The following is a 27193-nucleotide window of genomic DNA, read 5'->3' as shown; positions in this document are numbered from 1 at the left end:
TAAGAGGGTCACTTTTCAGACAAGTTAAGAAGCTGCCAGTTTCTATTCTAAAAATAGTCTGACCCAAAATTTAAAAGTAGCTATCCAGGCTCTTTCCTGAATAGGAAAAGCAGTCTTGGGATACAATTCCCAAAATGGCTGTCTGAGGAAGCTTTACAAATAGCTAAGGAGAGAAGGGAAGTGAAAGGCAAGGGAGAAAGAGAAAGATACACCCAATTGAATGCAGAATTCTAGAGAAAAGCTAGAAGAGATAAGAATGCCTTCTTAAATGAACAGTGCAAACAAATAGAAGAAAATAATAGAATGGTGAGGACCAGAGATCTTTTCAAGAAAATTGGAGATATGAAGAGAACGTTTCATGCAAAGAAGGGTATGATAAGGGACCAAAATGGTAGGGACCTCACAGAAGCAGAAGAGATTTAAAAAAGGTGGCAAAATTATACAGAAGAACTATACAAGAGCGAGCTTAACATCCCTGATAACCACAATGGGGTAGTTACTGAACTGGAGCCAGACATCCTGGAATGTGAAGTCAAATGGGCCTTAGGAAGTCTGAGCAACAATAAAGCTAGTGGTGGTGACAGCATTCCAGTTGAACTATTCAAAATCTTAAAAGACGATGCAGTAAAAGTGCTACACTCAATATGCCAGCAAATTTGGAAAACTCAACAATGGCCACAGGATTGGAAAAGGTCAATTTACATTCCAATCCCAAAGAAGGGCAATGCCAAAGAATGTTCAAACTACCGGACCATTGCACTCATTTCTCATGCTAGCAAAGTTATGCTCAAAATTTTACAAGCTAGGCTCCAGCAATATGTGGACCGAGAACTTCCAGAAGTACAGGCAGGATTTCGAAGAGGCAGAGGAACTAGAGATCAAATTGCCAACATACTCTGGATCATGGAGAAAGCTAGGGAGTATCAGAAGAACGTCTACTTATGCTTTATTGACTATGCTAAAGCCTTTGATTGTGTGGAGCACAAATTGTGGCAAGTTCTTAAAGAGATGGGAATACCAGAGCCTCTTATCTGTCTCTTGAGAAACCTATATGCAGGTCAAGAAGCAACAGTGAGAACCGGGCATGGAATCACTGATTGGTTCAAAATTGAGAAAGGAGTTCGGCAAGGCTGTATACTGTTGCCTTGCCTATTTAACTTGTATGCGGAGCACATCATGAGAAAGGCGGGATTAGAGGAGTCACAAATTGGGATCAAGATTGCAGGGAGAAATATCAACAACCTCAGATATGCAGATGATACCACTCTAATGGCAGAAAGTGAAGAGGAACTAAAGAGGCTGTTGATGCAGGTGAAGGAGGAGAGTGCAAAAGTTGGCTTGAAACTCAACATCAAGAAAACGAAGATTATGGCATCCGGCCCTCTCAATTCCTGGCAAATAGATGGGGAAGAAATGGAGATAGTGACAGATTTTATTTTCCTCGGCTCCAAGATCACTGCAGATGGGGACTGCAGCAAAGAAATTAAAAGACGCTTGCTCCTGGGAAGGAAAGGTATGGCAAATTTAGACAGCATCCTAAAAAGCAGAGACATCAGCCTGTCAACAAAAGTGCGTCTAGTCAAAGCTATGGTATTCCCAGTTGCAATGTATGGCTGTGAAAGTTAGACCATAAGGAAGACTGAGCGTCAAAGAATTGAGGCTTTTGAACTCTGGTGCTGGAGAAGACTCTTGCGAGTCCCTTGGACTGCAAGGTGAACAAACCGGTCAGTCCTAGAGGAGATCAACCCTGCCTGCTCCTTAGAAGGCCAGATCCTGAAGATGAAACTCAAATACTTTGGCCACCTCATGAGAAGGAAGGACTCTCTGGAGAAGAGCCTAATGCTGGGAGCGATCGAGGGCAAAAGAAGAAGGGGAAGACAGAGAATGAGGTGGCTGGATGGAGTAACTGAAGCAGTAGGTGCAAACCTAAATGGACTCCGGGGAATGGTAGAGAACAGGAAGCCCTGGAGGATCATTGTCCATGGGGTTACGATGGGTCGGACACAACTTCGCACCTAACAACAGCAACAACAATCCAGGCCCTTGTCTCTACCCTAATTTGGCCAAATTCTGCGCAAATGGCATGGTAGGAGACACAATTGGGAACCCCTGCAATTTGCCTATAGAAAGCAGATTGATTTCAATAGATTTATTAAAGGCAGGAACCCATAAGGGGCATCCAAACAGGAGCTGGGACATTACTTTGGCATTAAAAATTTTAATTGCTGCAGGAATAAATTGGCTACCTTTTGCAGAGAAAAAGAACTGTTTTATCAAGGAAGATGAGGATTTGGCCAGATTGATAGCTCGTTGGCAGTGGGAGCGCCAGTTCAGGTTATATTGGAAGGTAACAGCTAGATACTTAAATGTTTTGACTTGTTCTATTGAAGTGCCTCCAATAGACCAAGTCATTGCATGCCAGCTCTTAGAGAAAACCAAAACTTTTGTTTTACCATAGTTAATTACTAACTTATTATCTTGGCAATATTGGTAAAAGGTGGATAAGTATCGGTGTAAGCCAACCCTTGTATATGAGAGCATTGTAGTATTGTTGGCATACAACAACAAAGGAATATGCTGGGAACCAAGTTTTGGGGGATGACCATTAATAGGTTCCAGTTTTTGCGCTAAATCATTAATGAATAAATTAAACAACAAGGGGGGCAGAATACAGCCTTGCTTAACTCCAATGGTCATTGAGATCTTAGAGGTTAAGTCTCCCTTTGAAGAATACCGGACTTGACAGGAGGTGGACACATAAAGTTTTTGGGTGAGAAACACAAGTCTCGGTTCCATACCCATTAATCACAATTTATTCCAGAGCATATCCCTATCTATCTTATCAAAGGCACTTTTAAGGTCTATAAAAGCTGTGTATAGCCTCTTACCATTTTGGGACGTATATTTCTCGGACAGGCATGAGAGAGTTAAACAATGATCTATAGTAGAGTTACCCTGCAAGAAACCAATCTGTTCAGGACCTATAATTCTTTGAGAGCGAGCCCAATCAGTTAGGCGCTGTTCAAGATGTTTTGCATAAATCTTACCTACAACTGATAATAAACTAATAGGTCTAAAATTATTAGGGTCATTATGGTCACCATTTTTAAACATGGGAACAATGATTGAATTCAACCAAGAACTTGGGACAATCCCATGTAAATCAATTAAGGTAAATAAGTTGGCCAAGGGTGGAGCCCACCATTTAGGGTTGTTTTTTAGAAGTTCAGCTGATAGGGCATCCTGGCCTGGGGCTTTGCCTATCTTAAGGCTCAGAATTAGTTCCTCTACTTCTTCAGGCAAAACTGGGGACCATCTAGGGACATTAGTTGGGATGGAGTCATTCAGCAGATTTTCTGGAGCTGCTGGGATATTAAATAGAGCAGAAAAATGATCAACCCAAACTTCGGGGGCAATAATAAGTTCTAAATTACCAGTCTTCCCACTCAGGGGACCTCTTACAGCTGACCAGAATGCTTTGGAATTTTTGGATTTAACAATATCAAATCCCTCCCAATTATCATGAGAATAAAGCCGTTTTTTCTCTCGGATAAGATAATTATACTGGTTTTTTTGTTCAAAGTAACTGTGGATAATAGTCTGATCCTCTGACGATTGGGCCTGTCTAAATAGCTCTCTCAGTTTTTTTTTTGAGATATGACATTCTTGGTCAAACCAGGAGAAATTGCTGCCTTTGTTACAGACTGGTTGTGCTTTAAGGCCACAAAGGTGAACTATCTGAGAATACAGCTATACAGCAGTCATAGGTGAGCTTGAGTTAATTAAAGTCTCCCAAAGTTCTATCATTCTTTCAGATTCCAAAAGAGATGTAATCTCTTTCTCCATTTTAGCGGACCATCTAATCCGTTTCAAACAAGATTCAGTGGGAGCTGCTGGTAGAGATACACTGGGACTGTAAACATCTATCCCAGTATGATCCCAGTTTAGAGTCAGTGGAAGGTGGTCACTCTCAGTACGTGACTCTATAGAGAAAGAAGAAATATTTTGGAAGCAGTTAAAAGTGCATAAGCCCAAAATGAACAACTGGTGATGCATAAGTTGCATTTGATTTTGTGCGTTTCTCAAATTGCTTAGAAGATTTTATAGGAGCAGAGCAGTCAGATTATTTGAGCAAGAATCTGACTGCCTCCCTTCCATTCCAGTTTTTACATTGTCCCCTTTTAAAAGGATAATGCTTGTACTAACCAGAAGGGAGCTTCTTTGCACTCACATTTCCTTCAGCATGTGGGCACTAGTATGGCCAAGGAGTTGTCAGAGATTTGCAGGGATTTCCCTGATAATTGCTGCTCTGTCACCAGTTTATTTGCTGTTGTTTCTCAAGTGTCCTGAGGTGTCATGGTGGCTGAATCAGCCCTACTTCTTTATGTGAGTTTGTGGGGGAAGATATTGCCCCCCAAGTAGCTGGAGTCTGAACTGAATTATTTCGGTGATATACTTATCTACCAGATTTATAAATGCAGCATGACATTAGCATTCTTCAGACAAGAAAGCCAAATTAAACTTGGGCTTGCTTTATATCAGTTGCTGTTAGGAAAACAAATGAGCAAGACCAGTACCTTGCATGGTCTCCAGAACATGATTTTTCCCATTTGTAAGCATTATTTTTTAATGGAGTGATAGATTGATGGCAGGTAGTTTTCTGTTCTCCTGGAAATGCTTTTCAACCTGCCATGAATGAGTGGTGTTTTTCAGCCCTGCTGGCCACAGAGTTGTTAGTAAAAGCTGCCAGTAACGAACTCTGTATTGTAGCAATTAATCATCCATCCCTAATATTTTCCACTTGCAGCTAAACAAATGACACTTTCCAGAAAATAAAGGGTGGTACATTTTCTTCTTGAGTAACTGCAGGTTTGGTAAGATACTTTAGCTAGCTGTTTAGCTGAACATTTTATGATCTCAAATACTTTTAAACACACGTCTATTTTCCAAAAGGAATAAATGATTTCTTCAAAAAAAAATATAGTTGCTTCATCTATCTTTGGGTATGAGCTGCCTCCAGCTTGGTGCTTCTAGCACGCGGGGGGGGGGGGCATTCTACTTCATTATGATCTTAATAAACTGAACCAGTTTGTCTAGCATGAAAAATATTGTAATGAAACATGCACAGCATGAACTGAACCATATTTTCCCCATTCATGCCCATCCTTAGGTAGAAATGTAGCCTGCATAAGCTCTCTTGTCTTGAAATTAGTTGCTCCCAATCTTTTATCTTCTTGCTAATAAATGCAAGTTAAGCATGCACCTGTCTTGTGTAAACTTAAATGTGGGAACCTGAGTATCCTATTCCAGATTTGCAAGCAAAGGGTATCATCACATGATATCAGAAGTGATTCTGTTTTTTTCTTAGAGTCTCCTGCACTATAGAAGAAGATTCCTGATTATACCCTTTATTTATTAATGGAACATTTCAGAAGGCTTCATGTGATCAATCCTTTGTGTGGAGTTTAGAGGAGAACCAGAGGTGATAGGAACAGAAATTTACACTATACCTTGTTGTCACAAAGGCTGAAAAAGGGCCTGAGGATTATGAAATTGCAGGCCAGCTTCACTCCATAGGAGAAAGAGCCTTAAACAAAAATAAAATGCAATCTCTGTCCTGGATTTACTGCCTATCAGTGTCATCAGATGCTCTAGTTTTATCACCCTCCGACACCCACCGGTCCGCAGCCTAAAAAAGGTTGCAGACCACGGATATAGAGGATGGAGCAGAATTATTCTCTCTTGCCCAAGAGGGATGGACCAGAACCAATGGGATGAAATTAATTCAAAAGAAATTCCATCTAAACATCCAGAAGAAGTTCTTGACAGTTATAGCTGTTTCTCAGTGGAATAGGCTTCCTCGGGAGGTGATCTTTAGAGATTTTTAAACAGAGACTGGATAGCTATCTGATAAGCTGATTCTGTGAAGGTTCAAGGAGGTGGCAGATTACAGTGGATGAGAGATAGGGTTGTGAGTGTCCTACATAGTGCGGGGGGGGGGGGGGTGGACTAAATAACCCAGGAGGTCCCTTCCAAGTCTAAGATTCTATGATCATGTCCCCCTTATGCTCTTTTCACAATTGAAAATTTCCAGATTCTTCAGCCTTTCTTGACAGTAAAAGTACCCCAACCCCCAGTCATTTTGATTGCCCTTTTCTGTACTGAGCCATATTGGAAGGCTGATATATACATTTAATAAATAATAATGGTTCTGTGATATCCTTTTTGAAATATAATGATCAGAATAGCACATAGTATTTTAAATAAGGCCGTACCATACATCTATACAGAGACATTATAATATTAGTTTTTTATTTTAAAACCCTTTCCTAATAATTCCCTAGAGATCACCTTTTTCATTGCTGCAACTGGTTTGACACTAATACTGAGCTGTTATGGCTCCAACATCTCTTTCCATCTCAGTCTCAATAAGTTCAGACCCCATTAGGAAAGTTGGAATATTTTGTTCTGTCACCTTCTGCTTACCAGCATTGAACTTTGTTTGCTATATTGTTGCCTACTCATCCAATTTGTGGAGATACTCCTGGAACTCTGCAGTTATCTATGGTTTTTCTATCCTGAATTACACTAGTCACCCAGATCATTTATGTACAAATTAAATAGTACTGGCCCCCATACCAATCCTTGTAGGACCTCCCTGCTTACTTCCCTCCATTTTAAGAACTGTCAGTGTATTCCTAATCTTGTATCCATCTTTTAATATGCTCTGGATTTGTGCAGTAGTGTGAGATTAATATTAATGTTTTAAAATTTTTATGTTTTAAATATAATTTAAAAATTTTAGCTGTATTATAGATGTTACAAAAAGTTTTAGAACAGAAGTTTTACGGACATTTTAAATACTCATCCAAATGTTTTTGAAATTCTTCTGGTGGCCTATGATTAACCAAGTCTGTTAGTTTGGCTATCACTGCTAGTCCTCTGAGTTTTTCACACCATGCATCCATGTGTGGTTAATGTTTTAAAATTTTAAGTGTGCAAATGAATGTAATATTTGAATTTAAATATTTAGCTTATTTTTCTGCTGCGCAAACCATAAGGTTCCTAACTTGTGTATATAGTTATTTTGTTCCCTATTTTGTTGTTTACCAAAGATTATGTCAGGCCTGATGAAGACAAAGTGATATGCCTCATTCAAGGAACAAGAAAGGCATTAAGAGTCTCCTAGGAACTATACAATGGTGGAGGAAAGTGCTGTCAAGTTTCAGACAACTTCATGGTGACTCCATAGAGTTTTCAAAGCAAGAGATGTTCAGAGATGGTTTCCTCTTACTTGCCTCTGTGTGGCAATCCTGAACGTCCTTGGAGATCTCCCATCCAGGCACTAACCAGGGCCAACCCTACTTAGCTTCTAAGATCTGACACGATCGGGCTAGCCTGCAGCACGGCATGTTCTAAATGAATCAAGTCTGGCTGCTGTACTCTGATATTTTATTCTAAGAGAACAGCTGGAAATACAGGCAGACATATCCAAAGATTACATAGGAACATGTCTGCCCATGCTACTAGAGCACTTACACAGGCTGAGCAAAACTATATACAGACTCAAAAGGAACTTTTGGCATTTGTGTGTGCTGTAGCTAAATTCCACTAGTATGTGTATAGCAACCAAGGGTTAATCCATCTAGAAGATAAATCCTTTGAAGTCACCCTTTCCAAGCCTATAGGATGCTCCTGCAACTTAAAAAGAAACACAAACTTTCAGATTGTTCACTAAAGGCAAAGGCATGCTAGTGGCAGACACTTACCAGAGCCACTATAATCCCTCTATCCTATATGGATCCCATTAATTTTTTTTTTTAATTTGGAGGACACAAAAGCCTCTTGATGACTTGTAAAAACAACCCAGTGTTGCCTCTGGTCAAGAAGAGGAGGAGGAGGAGGAGGAGGAGGAGGAGGAGGAGAGTTGGTTCTTATATGCCTCTTTTTCTCTACCTGAAGGAGTCTCAAAACGGCTTACAGTCGCCTTCCCTTTCCTCTCCCCACAACAGACACCCTGTGAGGTAGGTGAGGCTGAGAGAGCCCTGATATTACTGCTCAGTCAGAACAGCTTTATCAGTGCCGTGGCGAGCCCAAGGTCACCCAGCTGGCCGCATGTGGGGGAGTGCAGAATCAAACCCGGCTTGCCAGCTTATAAGTTCACACTCCTAACCACTACACCAAACTGGCTCTTAACAAGGAAAGATGAGTAGATATTGAACATACCAATCAGTGAATAGTTTCCATTGCTTGGATGTAAAATGTTCCAAAGAGATGTTTATGATTATAACAATAAAAATATATTATGTTCCTACTTACAATACAGAAATCACTCTTTGTTGCAGTAGATATCTTTCATAAATATGCTTTCATTATTTTAAAGTAAAATTAGTAATTTCTTGCAGGGTAACTCTATTCCTAAAATATCAATCTTTTTGAAATATCACAAAATGAATGGCAGCAAAACTGGTAGGATACCAGTTCGTGAGGAATAATACTGGACAATGGGCATGATCAAGTCAATAAGCCATTTAATTCCTAGCATAATGAATGCTAAAGTTAAGGATGTGCACGTAACAACAACAAAAACAACAAAAAAGTGTTTGATTTCAGCCGAATGATGCCTACTTTTTATAAAATAAGAGCAGGTATTAGACATGTTACAATAACAATTGATGGTGAAGAGATCAAATGCATTCAAGAATTCATTTTTCTTGGATCACAATTAGATGTGAGTGGTGATTGCACTATGGAAATAAAGCATCAAATTGCTCTGGATCGCAATGATGAGCTTGAACCAAATATGGAAAGGAAAGGAAATAAGCCTGACTACCAAATATATATTAGTTAGATCTATCATATTTCCAATAGCCACTTATGGCTGTGAAAGTTGAATTGGACAAGAGAAGAGTCTATTCATTTGAACTGTGGCATTGGAGAAGGGTTCTGTGGGTTCCATGGACAGCGAAAGTCACAAACAAGGAAATACTACAGTCCATAAAGTCTGATATGTCACTGGTAGGCAAAGTCATGAAACTCGGGCTCACTTATTTTGGCCATATCATGTGATCCAACTCAGTGGTGAAAACAATTATGCTAGGATTGATCAGTGGGAAAAGGAAACCAGGCCAACAGAGGCACAGTGGTTGGACACAATTGAAATGGACACCAGCCAGAATATTGCACAGCTGAGGGAGGCAGTGTGGGATTGGGGATTGTGGCAGTGACTGTGCCATGGGATACCGCCAAGAGTCAGATTTGACAGAAAGGCTGACAACAAATTAGATTTTGGTACCATCCAACTAGTGGCCTCACTGAATAGGAGAAATAGTTCTCTATGTAGTAAGTAGTAACAAATTGTGGACATTATCACTTCCTGCTGAAACCTGTCCTCCAGTTAAGACCAGAACAACTGCAGAATGGTGTCTCCCAGGCCTACTTCAGAAGGATAACATGATGGATGGATTCAAAAGCAGATGAGAAGTCCATAAGAATCATTACAATCACATTTGACCTGTCCATATCCTGGTGCAAGTCATTCACCAAGGCAACCAAGGCTGTTTCAGGTCCATAACTAGACCTAAACCCAGATTGGAAGGAGTGTAAACAATTTTGAGTTGTCCAGCTTGGGCCAGACATTTTGCCAGCTTAACCTACATCCCAGGGATGTTGTAAAGATACCATGGGAAAGGCAGAACCTTGTATGCTGCATTGAGCTTCTTAGAAGAAAGGTAGGATAAGAATCAGATAGTTTCTAGAAAGTATGAACTCATTTCTTTGTATAGGCTCATTTTGTTAATTTCTGTTCATGTGCTGTTTCTTTTGGACTGGATGCTGTACTGAGGATTTAATTGCTGTGTGACAGAAACTAGCAAAATGTGCACGTCAGCACAGACTATTCATTGATGGCTTTTGTATAATTTTGTTTTCCAGAGTTAAAGCCGTGATGTGAAGTGATGATTCCTACATTTTCTATTTCCCAGTCTGGTAGGTATAATAGCTCCCTATATTCTTTGTTTACATAGATCAGGCTAAATGAAAGCTCTTTTTAAAATGAAGGTGCTTGTTAGGACTGGATGTCTTTGTTTGGTTCTTCCAAATGTATTCCACCAAATGATTTTGGTGTTTGAGGTATGGGATTCAAAACATTTTGGGAGACACAGTGAGTTCCTCAACACCATACATACCTGTTGATGAATCGTGATAATTTTGAATAGGATTAACTAGTTAAAAGGCAAAGCTTAACCAAGAGAAAGAGGCTGACATGGTGGTCCTGCTAGCACTGTGGTATATGATGGCTAATGGTATATTTTAATACTATTTTTATAGCTAATTGCAGCAGACGCTATAAAAGTTCATAATGGGATACATTGTTAACTTTAGGAATTTTTTACTGGCTCTCAGTCTGGACTAAAAACACCAGTCTTGCATTATGTTGGAGGGAAAATAATCCATAAACAGGAATTTGCCAGAGTCTAGTATCCTACTAAGAAGTTTTTAAAATTGAAAGCTCGTGTAGATTTTCAGTTCTAGCCTGATTTTTTTCCATTGGAATAGTTTGAAAAACCATCCAGTATATGTAAAATATTACATTTGAATATTTAAACTCTGTCTTGAAGTGAAATGTCTTGCAGTCTGTCATGTATTTGTGAAAGAATCACTTATTCAATAGCCTTGCCTGCAGCAGAAGAGGAGAGGTCTGCTACCCCAGCATGACATTCATTTTCTTGCAGAGCAGGGCCGGTTATCTATCTACTCTTGACCTCTTGTTTCCAAAAAGATGAAAATTATCTCCAGCACAGGTGTCAGATATTCATTATCCAACATCCCTTAGATCCCTGGAAAAACTCATGGATACTGTTATCCTGAACCATCAGTATTTTCTCTCTATGGCTTGACCAGGTGACCTAGCAGTGTTGGGACCACCCAGGTATTGGTCCTTCTACCCCTCCCCCTTTTCTTATTGACTGTGAAAAGTTGCAATGAGTACATGGCAATTGGATTTCATAAATGTACTAAATCTAGGTGGTCATGGCAGTGCATCTCTGAAAGACAAGTGGCTCCTTGGCAACAGAACACAAGTTTCCTTACATGTTTATTTTAAAGCCACAAACAAAACTCAGATAATGATTTCAGTTACTAACATTGAATTGTCAGTTGTTAATAATTGGCGCCACAAAGTGGAACAAGCACATCTTATATCAAGAAAGAACATTTAGAAGGAACAAAAGATGTCCATAATCTGATAGAATGAGTAACAATAAAGTGGGATGTCAGAGAGTAAGGAAAGGGTGACTGAGACTGTCACCCACAGTCTCAGTCCTCTTACCTCATGTGGGTGGTCTTCACAGGTTTCTTTTGTATTTTTCTTTTATCAGGAGTTATCCACATGTCATCTTTGCCAACCAGGATAACATTGTTCCAAAAGTAGGCTGTTGGCATTTCTCTAAATGCGGGCCAAAGGTTAGTCATAGAGGCAGCTTGAGCCCTTTCTCTCCCTTACTTCTCCTCTCTATTTTTGTTCCATTTTCAGATGACATGAGACAATGATTCTTTTTTTAAAGTCCCAGCGCTCATATATAAGGTTACTCTGATTCTCACCAATTCTCTACTGTCTCTGCAAATCCTCTCTGGACTGTGTCTGACTATCACTCTCTCTTTGGCTGAGTGAGGTGAGCCAAGCAAAGAGGAGCAGTCTTGGGTGAGCCCCCCTCCCTAAAGATGCTTGTACTCTGTACTAGTGAGTACTGTAATCCCCCCCCCCAATGTAGTATGTGTATTCAAGAGCTTTTTTGATCAACATACGGATAGTTCTTTTCCAGTCAGTCCTGAATGTTGGGCCTACCCTTTCACTTATGTTCTCAACTTAAGGTCTAAAGCTTCTGTTATTGGATTACTGGATCCCTTGATTTTGATGATAGATTTTGCCTACTAGAAGACAACAGTGTCAACAGTGAAATGTGTTTTTTCTTTGTCCTTCATAATTAGCATGGGGAAATGGAATTCTAAACTGTTGCTCCAGCACTGTGAAGATTTTAGTAGTTGTAAATAGGGAATGTTAGGAGTTATTGAAAAAAAAACACTTGTGCTGTCTTGAGGGTCAAGTGCTCACACTTCAAGTTAACTTTATTACTTGTTTGTCTCTTCAGTAACTTTTGATTCTTCTGTTCTATTGACTTAAAAAAACATCCGGAGAGCTGGGATAAACACAAAATTTGTCCGACTTGGTCAGATCATAATGACAAATGTGGACACAACTGATAGCTGGAGAACTGTAAAATGCTATTGATAACTTGAGCTTCTTGCACCTGTTGTCCATCTTTCATTTCTCAGATACTTCTGTGGTTTTCTGGTGATTCTTTAATCAAAGTCAAAACCTGCTACGTTTTACCAGGTTCCAGTCATGTAAAGTAACCATGGAGAAATACAAAATGTTACAGGCTTCTCACATCCCTGATAGCATAACACATAATTAATTCTTTGCTACTCTGAACCAGAAGGGAACAATTTAATTAATAAATGAATTTTCCCTTACCATGGAAAGCATTCATCCAGAAATAATAGTTTGACATTTTTTAAAAACAACAACAGTGCACGTATTATCTTAATGTTTTTCTTGGCTTAACTGTAATGTTCACCTTTCAGAAGAAGATCTGAGGAACAAACATAAGTTGGTTTGGCAGATGGTGATGACTTTTCTAATGAAAGATATTAATAGCAACAGAACTCTTCACTGTGACCCAAATGTGAAATGGTTGAATTTATTTTTGTGTGCTTAAATGAAGAAGTAAAGCAGAATTTGTGTACATACAAAATATAAAGGAAAAGGGTGCTGCTGTTTAAAACACAATGTTTCTGCTATAATAATAATAATAGTAGAAATAACAACAACAACAACAATATTTTTCTCAGCCTACTGAGAAATTATGTCAGATTCACCAGATACCAAAGGGAAGCATTAAATGCTGTTCTGTGCCAGGGTTTTAGTCACCTTCGTTGAACTTGTTGTAAAGTGCACAAAAGATGCACCATAATTTATGAGCAAAATAATATTGCAGAATATGGAGTGAATATGCCTGAAGATGTGGGGTGCAGTGTAATTATATAAAATTAAAATCTGATCAAGACAAGTGCAGGTGCCATCCACTGTAACAAGTTGGACGTGCCACGATTTAAGACTCATAGCGCCTGGTTGGGTGCCATAGATTTCCCCACCAAAGCAGGGTTTTTTCCCAAGTGAGCTGATTTGTCTGAAGACCAACTGTAAGTCATGAGGTCTCCAGGATCCATCTGGAGGCTGGTAATCCTAGCTAGCAGCTCCCTTTGACCTTTTTATGTTGCAGAATTTTAACTCTTAGGTCAGAAACGGGGTATCCAGGGATACTGAAATATTCTCCCACTGTTTGTGTTGTTTTTAATGCCAGATTTGAGTCCATTTCATGTTTTGGGTAGGGGCTGAAATATCTGTCAGATTCATGAAAGCTCCTGCTGGAATAGCTCTTTGCTTTAAAGGTGCCACTTGACTCCAGCTTTTTTAGGAAACGGAAAGGCATTGTTGGTCCATGATGGCATCTATCACATTGTAGGATGAGCCAGCGTGTGAGCTCTTGCTGACATGATACATGTATGATAAATAAATAAATAAATACTGATTAAGGCCTACAATCATTTCTGAATCATATTAAGATATTAGTTATATGAGTTTATCTGCAGTATGGGTTTTGCTGATTAATGAGAACTGTAAAAAATGATGCATACTAATTACTTGATCCTTTCATGTTTACTAAGAAGAAAATCTCTCTTAATGAAATAAAGCACAAGAACGAGAAAATTAAAAGTCCATACTCAAATTCTTACATTGCATCGAAATATTTACTTTTTATTTAAAACATTTCTATGCCACTTTCCTACCCAAATAGGTCCCTCAAAGCAGTATATATTTATTTATAAAGCTATTTGAGCATTGCAGCTGTTTGTTGGAGAAGGCTCATCTTTTATTCTGTCTATATAATATCGTTAGTTAGTTGGCAGTGCAATATAATGCAGTAATACTCTTCTAAGTTCATGTCAGTTGGTTTAGAAGGGTGTTATCTCCATTTTCCCCCTTCAAGGATCGCTGCCTTGTTGTGGCAAGGGGGCTTGCGTAGTTCAGTGAAGCTATGAGCTATGCCGTGCAGGGCCACCCAAGACGGACAGGTCATAGCTGAGAGCTCTGACAAAAGGTGATCCACTGGAGAAGGAAATGGCAAACCACTCCAGTATCTTTGCCATGAAAACTCTATGGACAGTTCCAATAGGCATAACAATATGACGCTGGAAGATGAGCCCCTCAGGTCGGAAGGTGTCCAATATGCTACTGGGGATGAGCAGACGGCTAGTACGAGTAGCGCCAGAATGAATGAAGCGGCTGGGCCAAAGCCGAAAGGACGCTCAGTTGTGGAAGTAACTGGTGGCGAAAAGACAGTCCGATGCTGTAAAGATTTTTATTCCATAGGAACCTGGAACGTCAGATCCATGAATCAAGGCAAGCTGGACGTGGTCAAACAAGAAATGACAAGACTGAACATCGACATTTTAGGAATCAGTGAACTAAAATGGACAGGAATGGGTGAATTTAATTCAGATGACCATCAGGTATACTACTGTGGACAAGAATCCCGCAGAAGAAATGGAGTAGCCTTCATAATCAATAAGAGAGTAGGAAAAGCAGTCTTGGGATACAATCCCCAAAATGACAGAATGATCTCAGTGCGAATCCAAGGCAAACCATTCAACATCACAGTGATCCAGGTCTACGCCCCAACCACTGCTGCTGAAGAGGATGAAGTTGATCAGTTCTATGAAGCCCTACAACACCTTCTAGAAGCAACGCCCAAAAATGATGTGCTGATCATCATGGGGGATTGGAATGCTAAAGTAGGAAGCCAAAAGATAACCGGGATAACAGGCAAGTTTGGCCTTGGAGTACAAAATGAAGCAGGGCACATGCTGGTAGAATTTTGTCAAGAGAATACAATGGTCATAGCAAACACTCTTTTCCAGCAACCCAAGAGACGACTCTACACATGGACATCACCAGACGGTCAACACAGAAATCAGATTGACTATGTGCTCTGCAGCCAAAGATGGAAAAGTTCTATCCAGTCAATAAAAACAAGACCAGGAGCTGATTGTGGTTCAGATCATGAGCTTCTTGTTGCAAAATTTAGGCTTAAATTGAAGAAAGTAGGGAAAAGCACTAGGCCACTCAGGTATGAACTAAATCATATCCCCGACGAATACACAGTGGTGGTGACAAATAGATTTAAGGAATTAGATCTGATAGACAGAGTGCCTGAAGAACTATGGATGGAGGTTCGCAACATTGTACAAGAGGTAGCAACTAAAACCATCCCAAAGAAAAAGAAATGCAAGAAATCAAAATGGCTGTCTGAGGAAGCTTTACAAATAGCTAAGGAGAGAAGGGAAGTGAAAGGCAAGGGAGAAAGAGAAAGATACACCCAACTGAATGCAGAATTCCAGAGAAAAGCTAGAAGAGATAAGAATGCCTTCTTAAATGAACAGTGCAAACAAATAGAAGAAAACAATAGAATCGGGAGGACCAGAGATCTTTTCAAGAAAATTGGAGATATGAAGAGAACGTTTCATGCAAAGATGGGTATGATAAGGGACCAAAATGGTAGGGACCTCACAGAAGCAGAAGAGATTAAACAAAGGTGGCAAAATTATACAGAAGAACTATACAAGAGCGAGCTTAACATCCCTGATGACCACAATGGGGTAGTTACTGACCTGGAGCCAGATATCCTGGAATGTGAAGTCAAATGGGCCTTAGGAAGTCTGAGTAACAATAAAGCTAGTGGTGGTGACAGCATTCCAGTTGAACTATTCAAAATCTTAAAGGACGATGCAGTAAAAGTGCTACACTCAATATGCCAGCAAATTTGGAAAACTCAACAATGGCCACAGGATTGGAAAAGGTCAGTTTACATTCCAATCCCAAAGAAGGGCAATGCCAAAGAATGTTCAAACTACCGCACCATTGCACTAATTTCTCATGCTAGCAAAGTTATGCTCAAAATCCTACAAGCTAGGCTCCAGCAGTATGTGGACCGAGAACTTCCAGAAGTACAGGCAGGATTTCGAAGAGGCAGAGGAACTAGAGATCAAATTGCCAACATACGCTGGATCATGGAGAAAGCTAGGGAGTACCAGAAGAACGTCTACTTCTGCTTCATTGACTATGCTAAAGCCTTTGATTGTGTGGAACACAACAAATTGTGGCAAGTTCTTAAAGAGATGGGAATACCAGAGCATCTTATTTGTCTCTTGAGAAATTTATATTCAGGTCAAGAAGCAACAGTGAGAACTGAACATGGAATCACTGACTGGTTCAAAATTGAGAAAGGAGTTCGGCAAGGCTGTATACTGTCGCCTTGCCTATTTAACTTGTATGCAGAGCACATCATGAGAAATGCGGGATTAGAGGAGTCACAAATTGGGATCAAGATTGCAGGGAGAAATATCAACAACCTCAGATATGCAGATGATACCACTCTAATGGCAGAAAGTGAAGAGGAACTAAAGAGCCTGTTGATGCGGGTGAAGGAGGAGAGTGCAAAAGTTGGCTTGAAACTCAACATCAAGAAAACAAAGATCATGGCATCCGGCCCGCTCAATTCCTGGCAAATAGATGGGGAAGAAATGGAGATAGTGACAGATTTTATTTTCCTGGGCTCCAAGATCACTGCAGATGGGGACTGCAGCAAAGAAATTAAAAGACGCTTGCTCCTGGGGAGGAAAGCTATGGCAAATCTAGACAGCATCCTAAAAAGCAGAGACATCACCCTGCCAACAAAAGTGCGTTTAGTCAAGGCTATGGTCTTCCCAGTTGCAATGTATGGCTGCGAAAGTTGGACCATAAGGAAGGCCGAGCGTCAAAGAATTGAGGCTTTTGAACTCTGGTGCTGGAGAAGACTCTTGCGAGTCCCTTGGACTGCAAGGCGAACAAACCGGTCAGTCCTAGAGGAGATCAGCCCTGACTGCTCTTTAGAAAGCCAGATCCTGAAGATGAAACTCAAATACTTTGGCCACCTCATGAGAAGGAAGGACTCCCTGGAGAAGAGCCTAATGCTGGGAGCGATCGAGGGCAAAAGAAGAAGGGGACGACAGAGAATGAGGTGGCTGGATGGAGTCACTGAAGCAGTAGGTGCAAACTTAAATGGACTCCAGGGAATGGTAGAGGACAGGAAGGCCTGGAGGATCATTGTCCATGGGGTCGCGATTGGTCGGACACGACTTCGCACATAACAACAACAACAATCTCCATTTTGGAATGATACTGTGAAAGCTATTCCCTACACTCAAATATGGATTTCTTGCCATCCAGGCAGTGGCCTACTGTGATCTAGTTACTTTGTCTGACTGTGTTTGGTAATAATTGCTCTGCTTGTGAGATCTTCCTCTGGAAATTCTTAGTGCAACTGTATTTCAGTTTTCTACCAATTTGCCTCTTTGTGATTATAGAAAAAAGACAGGACATGCCTATTTCTTCCCAGCCTTGTTTTTAAGCCCCCCCTCCCCAATTTCTTTTGCAAATCAGATTTCTGCTTTGTGGCTGGTGCATTTCATTACCAAACCCTTCCCTAGCAACCAGATACCGCTAATAATAGCCCCAAGCCCAGTACCAAAAATATTTTAAATGTGGCACAGTATCTCTGAATGAGGATGGCAAACTGTAGTCTTCTTGATACATCTTAAAGCTTTCAGCATCCTTCAAGTAATTGAATCCAATGATGCTTATTGTAAGTAAAACTGACTATGTGACTAGGGCAAAGCTATTTGAGCCATGGGAGAAAATCCTTCTCATTCCTTCCTAGTGAAAAGAAAATGCAAGCTAATGCCGGAATATTTTCTGATGTGTATCTATGTGTATGATTTAATTTACAGCTTGCAAACTTGAACAATCATCTGCTTGTGAGTGCCTGATCGTAAGAGACATGTATTGCCTTGAAAAGCCGTGCTGTGTTTTGATGTGATCTACATAATTCGTTGCTGTTGGACTCTGTGTTTGTGTTACCTTGAACAAGATTCTTTAGGGTTGCAATACATCAAGAGCATTTAATTGTTTTTTTCCTCATGGAGCAGAGGTATGTATAAACATTCTCATAATTGCCTTGTTAGTTTGTTGCAGTTTATATTCATAAAAGTATATTACTACACAGCCTCCTCATTGCACAAGGCTTTGTGTCATATAACTGTAATGCTGGAAGAGATGCTAAACATAATTTAACCCAGTCCCTGCCCCAGGACAAGCAGTGACTGTGATGCTGTGACAGAGCCCCGAAGTGTCATGTTCCCTTTGTCATGGTCCACATTTTAGTCTGTCACAGATACGTTCTAGTGTTTTGTGTCTGAACATGTATGTTATGAGCTGGTGTACCTTAAAGCCAAAAAAATGTTTTCAGTTCAATGGAATTGAGGTTCCCCATGATAGCAGGTGCTGTCACTTTTGAAGGAAGATACAGGAGCCATATCACATGTCATAGAAGAGCCTTTCTTCTCTGACCTAGTGCCGCTAAGCCATAGGAACAAGATCATACCTTCTGTATTACAACAATATTTGTCTGTTGATTCCTGAGGATGACATAAATGCCATGCACCATGGCTTAGCAAGAAAAAAATACTATCTATGCTGCCTGTCATACAAACATCATTCCATTTTCCCTTGTGGTGTAGAGAACCTCAAGAACCCTTTTTATTGCACAGTTTCCAAGTGGAAGTCAAATTTATATGCTGACTGTCACAGCTACCTGTCATCTCAACTGGCTGTCATCCCCTAGTACCTTTCTGCCAACTTCATTTGCTCAGTATTGCTCACATCTGTAGCTTGCATCAGATTGTCCCCCTTTGGAGATCAGCAAAAGGATGTCACCATGCTTAAAACAAATTCCTGTTCTCTTGCAAATTCATGGTTTGTATATTCTGTTTGGACATTTAGAAATCTGGGATGGATATTTTTTTCATAAGCCCTAACTTGGCTAGACCAGCTAGCCAGATCTTGGAAGCTAAGTAGGGCTGACCCTGCTCAGCTCTTGGATAGGAGACCACCAAGGACTAGCAGGATCCCTATGCAGAGGCAGGCAGTGACCAACTACCTCTGAATGTCTCTTGCCTTGAAAACTCCATGTGGTCACCATACATCAGCTGTGACTTGAGGGCATTCACCCCTCCCCCCTGAAAGATATTTGCTGTATGCAAAGGTGATAATTGTGCTGATGTACTTTATACCTGCAGTTCAGAGATCTTCACATTTTGGAAGATAGTACATATTTCTAGATTTCCCTATTAACATTTTTAACGATAGTGTGTATGTATAATTTCAGTACAGTTGTTTCCACAGAGTGACTGTTGTTACCGCATTGGCACTGAAATGCCCACTTGGCTGCTTTCCTTGTGCTTTCCTTGCCTCCCTGTGGCTGCCATCCCACACCCATGCCACTGGTGGGCTATTTCCAGGTTTTTAAAAAAATCACTGATTGCTATATCACTGTAGCATTATCCTTATCATTTGACATGCTAGCTTCTCTATTATCAACTTTAAAAAATTGGCTCTAGCTCTTTTTGTGTGAACCAAAAACGAGTTGACATTAAAAAAAAGAAAGCAGGGAATTTAGAGGAACCAGTAGGACATTTCAATAGGTCATTAAAATGTTATGGCACTCTAGCAATTATCAGTTTTTTACAAAAGCTTGAGAAGAGCTGCTTCTTTTGTGCCCTACTTTTTACTATTCAAAAGAGTCTCAAAGTGTCTTGCAGTCACCTTCCCTCCCTCTCCCCACAACAGACTCCCTGTGAGGTAGAGAGGCTGAGAGTGCAAAGTCACCCAACTGGCTGCATGTGGAAACCAGTTCTCCAGTTTAGAGACTACTCAACCACTATAACAAGCTGGTTCTCTGAAAATTGCCCTCTGGTGGTGCTCAAGGCAAATGGCAGTTGTGGACTGAGAGAAGGAAAATGGCACTGATTTGAGTAGGGCTTTGGATAATATGTGTGTTCCTAACCAGCCTACTTGATAACATGCCTGAACAGACAAAAAGGGTAGGAGAAAAGCAGAGTTGAGACACACTATACGCAGCAGGATGAATGGATGATCAGAGTGCATTTATACCACAGGGTAATGTGGACTGTCCTTCTCCACATTCCATTCAGCTTTTCAGATCTTATTGCTCCAAAAGTGCTGGACCAGAGAGACTCAAGTACAAGTTCCTACCTGTTGTGAAATTTTCTGGTTGACCCAGCCATTCACTCAGCCTAACCTGTCTCACAGGATTGTGTGAGAAGTCAATGCAGACGGGGAGAACTGTTTCTGGAGGAAAGGCAGGGTAAACGTACACTGGCTAAATAAACTTTCAGAATTGGAAACATAGTAGTTCAGTGCAAATTCTTCCTGCCTTTCTCTGCATCTCAACTTCGTATCAAAAATGACCAGCTGATGTACTCAGATGGCCACATAATGCAACAGAACAAGGTATATGTAGACAGAGTACCACTAATATTTAAAAGAGGTATATAAATGAACTGGGGGTGGGCAGCACAACATATTAACCTGCATATCTGCCTGTTTTCCAAATCTATATAACTCATTCCTGACATGGAAAATGATGGCTTATGTAAACATGAGAGATAAACAGCAGAAGAGCTTGTCTGGGGAGGTACCCAACTCTGGAGTAACATGATATTAGCCTGTTCAGAAGGCTTTCAGCATCAAGGGTAGTTGTATTTTTTCTGCGAGATTATCAATGGGATTTTAGCCATTGTGTTGCTTGCTTGCTTGCTTGCTTGGATGGTTTGGTTGTGTTATATTTCTTTTTTGTAGCATTGTTCCTGTTTTAGATCCATATTTTCATATAGGATTTTTTAGTTGTTTTTTTTTAGTTGTCATACAGATCTCTGCTTCTGTAATTTTTGCTGTTGTCCTCTGTAATTTTTGCTATTGGAATGTCATGTTCTCTTTTGCTCTTCTCTCCCTCAGTAACGTAAGTTACAAACTTTGTGAGTAGATAGAATCTTGTAACCCATTTGAGTTAGAAATATGTACTGTAGAAGCAACCCAAATGTATTCCACTTGCTCAGTGGGTTGCTGGGACTCTCTAACAGGATGTTGGAAGCAGAAGATAATTCTGTATCTAATCAGAATTTGGATTGGGTAGCAATTGGGGGGTAAAACGATAATGACTGAGGAAGGGAATGGCAAACCACCCTGTATTGAGTCTGCCAAGAAAACACTAGAGGGCGTCATCCTGAGGGTCAGCCATGACTCAGTGCTTGCACAGGGGATACCTTTACCTTTACTGGTTGTGTATGTGAACAGAATTCTGGGAAACATATCCCATGTGTGTTCCTGAAAGCTATAACGTGCTATAGGAATTAACATCTCTTCTTCTCACTCATTTTCTTGAAGCTTCTGGTACTGAAAATTGATACAGAAACAAACATAGCAAAACAGTTTTGCAAAATATCAGCTATCTTCTTTTTATTTGAATAGTCTCACTTCAGAAATCATGGCAGGCAAGAGATCCAGAATTGGCGTTTCTTACTCAATGCCCAATTCTAGTTTTATCATGGGTAACAAAACTCTTCAAACAAGAGTAAAAGCACACATACGCATGAACATACACACAATTGCTGTTAAAAAAATGGCAATGAAAATGGAAACATCAGTTGAGTCTTTAATCTACAGTTTTGTTCATTTTCAGAAGCTGAAGAGGAGTGAGAACATAATAATCATGAGCAAAAGAAAGGTTTCTCCGAGCACTTTCCATAATTGGGGAGGGGGAGAAGATGTGTACTTTCTAAAACGAGAAGTGAATATACCACATCTGCTTTGTGTGGGAGTGCAATCTCAGGATTCTATCTGACAGCTGCAGAATCCAGCTAAAAATTACTGCTCTTTCACTCCTACTTTCTGAATACTCTGCCCATACTCTTTCTTCTTTGATCTTAGTTAAAACCTTTCTTCCCAGCACACCCACCACCTTAGGAATTACTGAACCAGTCCTCTGTACAGCAGCATTTTCCAGTTATGATCAGGGTGAGATCTATGTACTATCACAGGTCAATTTTGTGGAAGGAATGGCTGTAAGAAGATGCATTTTTAATGATCCCACTGCTCTTGTAGCTTCTTTTGTAAAATACATCTGGTTGTATAAATAAAGGCAAAGGGAGATTTCATTTTATGTTGGAGATATGGGGAATTCAAAGCAAGTCAAAACTCTCTAGAATTCGTGCTCTAGGTAAATGCCACAATAGTCCATAGAGTCTTTGGGTGCTCCTTCTGAATGTCAGTCTTGCACCATCTCTGTCATGGTTTCAACAAGGCAGGATTTGAAAGCTCAGCAAAGAGTGTTCATATGAATAGAAACAGACAAACATGTGAGGTATTGAGGAGCACTAAATGGCTTCCATAGATGTTCAGATTGAAGACACTTTTGATTTCTTCTTGATTCTTCTTATCAGATATTAAGGAACAGAGTGAGATACTGAAGTCATGAAGCTGCTTTATACTGAATCAGTCCATCAAGGTCAATGTTGTCTACTCAGACTGGCAGTAGTTCTCCCAGGTCTCAGGCAAAAGTCTTTCACACCTGGTCCTTTTAACTGGAAATGGCAAGGATTGAACTTGAGACCTTCTGTATGCAAAACTGAGGTTCTTCCACAGAGCCAGAGCCCCTCCTGTCACCATGCAAGACGGTGTTCATGTTGTGCAGGGTAAGAGGCTAAGCCAGGATGAAGATGAGCATACAGCAGAGAAGGGTTGCTTTGATTCAATGAGAATAGTTATGCTCAAGTGCAGTTCTAGTGATGCTACAAAGAATGCTTTAGAGAGAGATGAGGCATCTTTTGAATTTGGAAAGTGTCAAGAGACATTTAATAATAGATGGCAAAGTAGAGGCAGCAAGTAATTTAGGCTGGAGGATTGAAAATCAGGAAATGGGGTATGTTGAGGTCAAGAAGTTAGATCTAGCAAGCTACAGCATGAAGATGAAAAGAGCAAAGCAAAACCATTAATCCAGGCCACACCTGACTTGATGGTGGCAACAGGGAAATGACTCAAGGGTTGTTTTTTTCTTTTATAGAAAAACGTGCTGGCCCGCACCTAAGGTCATCGTTTTCCAGAACTGAAAGTACATTTTATTTAGTTAGTTATATATATTTCATCTTGGACTCAAGGCAGATTACACAGTAGCAAATCAATACAATTGACAGGGTGTGATATTCAGTAAACAAGTGGTGTAGTGGTTAAGAGTACTGGATTCTAATCTGGATAACCAGATTTGATTCGCCACTCTTCCACATACAGCCAGCTGGGTGACCTTGACTTTGAGCTAGTCACAGTTTCATTAGGGCTGAACTTGAGCTAGTCACAGTTCTTTTAGGGCTGTTCTCATACAGCAGTTGTGTTGGAGCTCTCAGCCCCACCTACTTCTCAGGGTGTCTGTTGTGGGTAAAGGAAAGGTGTTTATAGGTTTGGGACACCTTCAGGTAGTGAAAAGCAGGTTATAACAACCAGCTCTGCTCCCTTCTAAACCGAGTGGGAAAATATCCGAAAAATACTTTACTGGTATTTTTCAGGTATTGTTTTTGCTAATTACAGATCCTCTGAAATGACTGGCTCCTGTGATAGATGATCCCAAATAAAAGCCACAGTTTCTGGGGGCAGCTTCTCCTGACAGCTTTGCACCGCCTTAGGTGGGGCTGGCTCCTACTGCAGCTCAGTTTAAACTGGGCTTCAAGAGAAGCCTGTCCAGGATGGGCAGAATCGGTGCAAAGCTCGTAACTCTCACGGTCCCAGCTGGGCCCCTCTGTGAGGCTGTATGAGACTTCACCGCTGCACACAGATCCTGGAGCCAGCCTCTCTGGCAGCACAGTTTAAACTGAGCTGCAATAGGAGCCAGCCCTAGCCAAGGCGGTGAAAAGCTGTCAGGAGAAGCTGTTTAAACTGTGCTGCCGGAGAAGCCAAGCTTGGGCTGTTTTTTTTTAATCTTTTTTTTCTTCTCATGTCTGTGGGACCTGAAAAACTGGGGTTTTCTGAAAAACCCCAATCCAAATACCATTCCAGTATTTGGACCTGAGATTTTTCAGAAATAACAAAAAAAGTCGGGTCCCATAGACCCAAACAAAAAACCTGATTGTTTTGCACACCCCTAATTACTACATGATTTAAACTGTGAGCTGCTAGTGCCCTTGATCGTCCATTATGAAGAAATGGGGCAATTAGGTAAGTATAGGCAGACAGGTGCAGCAGTCAGCCAGGGAAGAAAACAAAAGATGTTTTACTTCTGTCAACTAAATGATGGCTATTCACAAGATGTAAACATTAAAGTGCTGTTCAACATTTGTCCCAAGTATTCTTTTAAACCCTTGTAAATATTGGCTATCTGTGTGAATCTGTGATGTGCAAAACTTGCAGCCATGGCAACTCCCTTTAATTTTAGGATTTACTGCTCCTTTAAATAGGGCACAGAGAATAGGACACAGAGGCACAAGTGAAAGTGTCAGTGTGGCTGATCTGGCACCAGATGGTTTGGCAGTGAAGTAGAAAATGCACATCATATATGCAAGAATAAAAGGGTCAGTCATAGATGGAGAACTTTGAAAAAAGGAATGTATGGCAGAGATGGATGACTTTATAGTAATCTTCCTAGGGAGATTTCATAGCCTGTGCTACTAGACAGGTAAACTGACTGCTGCCCGAGCCCTCACAGCTGGGCTGGCCATTGTTTTTGTTTGTTTCACAGCTGATTAGGGCTTGGCATTAATTGCAGCAGAATTGCTGAGCAAGAGAACTACTAGTATGTTTATTCAAGCACTTTCTGTCTTCTGTTTTTTTTTAAGCAGTAGCAACATTTGTGAGGAGAGGTTGTGTATGTGGAGGGCCTGTATATGGCAAGGCCTCCTGGAAAGCGTGTCAGCTTGTCATTAAAGCCCCTACCACCAGGATTGCTGTCAGTAATGACTCAGTTACTCATTGTCAACAGCAGAGAGCAGGTTTAGCACTTGACTTATCCCCATAGGATTGAATGGCAGCTGTTTACTCACAGAGGAGAAAGTAAAGGAGAATACCACAGAGACCAAGATTAAGCCAGGTCTACATTCCTGTACCTGTCAGGCCTGTTCCTTCTCAAGTAACTCTTCTTCCTCATCAGCCTAGCCTTACCCTGGGAAATGGAGAAACTATTTCATCAGAGTGGCGGGAGGTGAGCCGCTGAGTGCCACAGGGCTCGGCCCTGGGTCTGGTACTTTTCAACATTTTTATGAATGATCTGGATGAGGGGGTAGGGGGACCTCTAATTAAATTTGCAGATGGCAACAAATTGGGAGGAGTAGCGAACACCCCAGAAGATAGAGATAAGAGTTCAACGAGATCTGAACATGCTGGAAAAGTGGGCAAATGAGAACAAAATGCAATTCAATAAGAATGAGAACAAAATGCATTTCTACATCTGGATTACAAAATGAGAAGCATGTATATTGGATGGGAGATACACTTCTGGGTAGCAGAGTGTATGAACATGATCTTGGGGTACTTGTAGACTGTAAGACTGTGAACAGACTGTGATGTGGCAGTAAAGAAGGGAAAAAGTCTTGGGCTGTATCAACAAAGGCTTCACATCAGGATCACAAGATGAAATAGTCCCACTTAATAACGCATAGTCAGATTCCACTTGGAGTACTGTGTGCAGTTCTCGTGGCCTCACTTCAACAAGGATATGGGCAAAATTGAAAGGGTTCAAAGGAGAACTATGAGAATGGTATGGGGTCTTGGGGTCCAAGCCCTATGAAGAAAGGCTAAGGGACTTGAGAATGTTCAGCCTGGGGAAGAAGAGGTTGAGAAGGGACATGATTGCTGTCTAAGTCTCTGAAAGGTTGGCACTTAGAGGAGGGCAGGAAAAGGTTCCTGTTGGCAGCAGAGGAGAGGACCTGCAGTAATGGGTTTAAACTATGTTTAAAATGATATCGGCTAGATACCAGGAAAATTTTTTTCACAGTCTCATTAGTTCAACAGTGGAATTGACTACCTAAGAAGGTGGTGAGCTTCCCCTCACTGGCAATCTTTAAGCAGTGGTTGGACATATATCCTGGATGCTTTAGGCTGATCCTGCATTGAGCAGGGGGGTAGATGGCCTGTATGACCCCTTCCAACTCTATGATTCTATTTGGTTTTACCTTCACTTGGAATGTGCTTAGTCCTCCTGTGTGAGACTGGACTTTCCTGGTATTATTCCCTGGTGAAGAAGCACAGTGCTTCCCCAGTCTCTAAAAAGAAGAATCTGGCAGTGCTGTAGAGCAGTGGTCCCCAACCTTTTTATCACCGGGGACCACTCAACGCCTTTTACTGAGGCCCGGTGTGTGGGGGGGGTAGTTTACTCCTCTACTCTCAACCACTGCCCTAGCGCTCTCTGATCGCTATGGTAATGTTTAAACATCCCTTCAAAATAAGATACAGACACGCCACAACAATGAAGTGTGTTGTAAAGAGCTGGAGGGGGGGGGGGGGGGTTGGGGATCGCTACTGTAGAGGCAACAGAGTAGGCCGAATATTAATTCTGACCTCACTTCTCTGTTCATGTTTCTTATTCTGGCATGATAACAACCGTGGAGTTCCTATGATTGTCTTGCTTTAATAAGTGCGGTGAATTAAATTGCTTCTCGGTGGTGCTTTCCCACCCCCAGTATTCTAAATCCAATCAGTCAGCATGAAGATTATCTTTTGTACAGTTTACTTACTTTATTGGAAAAAACAGTTATTTTTTGTTAATGGAATACCTGCTTTTGCCATGCTGTTGATTAAACAGAAGAAAATACTCTGTTTGGAATTACCTAAATACTTGAGTGAAACTTTTGGCATTAATGGTTGTTTATTTATTTACTATGTGGCAAAGAAGCAAAGTAGAAATGCAGAATCTTTTTGTTTAAAATGTTTAACATTTTGTCATCCTAATGGTGTTTTCATCTGGCTATGCTTTCTGCTTTTAAAAAAGTAAAAATGATAATAGTTTATAATCAGGAAAAATATTTGGGAAAAGTTCTTTGTAATCAGGTTCTGTGAGGTAAAGGAATTCTTCCTTATGATCTTTGAGATACCTCTAATATGCAACAGCTGACAATAATTTTAAGGAGGAAACCTGCT

At 40.7% G+C, this 27193-nt stretch overlaps 1 protein-coding gene across 17 annotated transcripts in view; it reads left to right on the top strand.

Annotated features, from left to right (window-relative positions):
- Positions 1–27193, top strand: part of TIAM1 (TIAM Rac1 associated GEF 1) — a 243876-nt gene that overhangs the window by 56756 nt on the left and 159927 nt on the right. For 7 of the 17 annotated variants that reach the window (XM_077342518.1, XM_077342512.1, XM_077342525.1 and 4 more), the window contains one exon: positions 9934–9987. The exons of 2 other annotated variants lie outside the window; for them this stretch is intronic. In XM_077342518.1, coding sequence (XP_077198633.1) covers positions 9957–9987 — 31 coding nt within the window. In that variant the 5' untranslated portion in view covers positions 9934–9956. Of the gene's footprint in view, positions 1–9933; positions 9988–17680; positions 17805–17949; positions 18150–27193 lie in introns of those variants that run through there. 8 more of the 17 variants (XM_077342529.1, XM_077342519.1, XM_077342523.1 and 5 more) reach the window with 4 other exon arrangements.

This window comes from Paroedura picta, chromosome 6, assembly GCF_049243985.1.
Source record: "Paroedura picta isolate Pp20150507F chromosome 6, Ppicta_v3.0, whole genome shotgun sequence".
NCBI classification, from domain to species: Eukaryota; Metazoa; Chordata; class Lepidosauria; order Squamata; family Gekkonidae; genus Paroedura; species Paroedura picta.
This window is presented reverse-complemented; position numbering and strand designations above follow the sequence as displayed.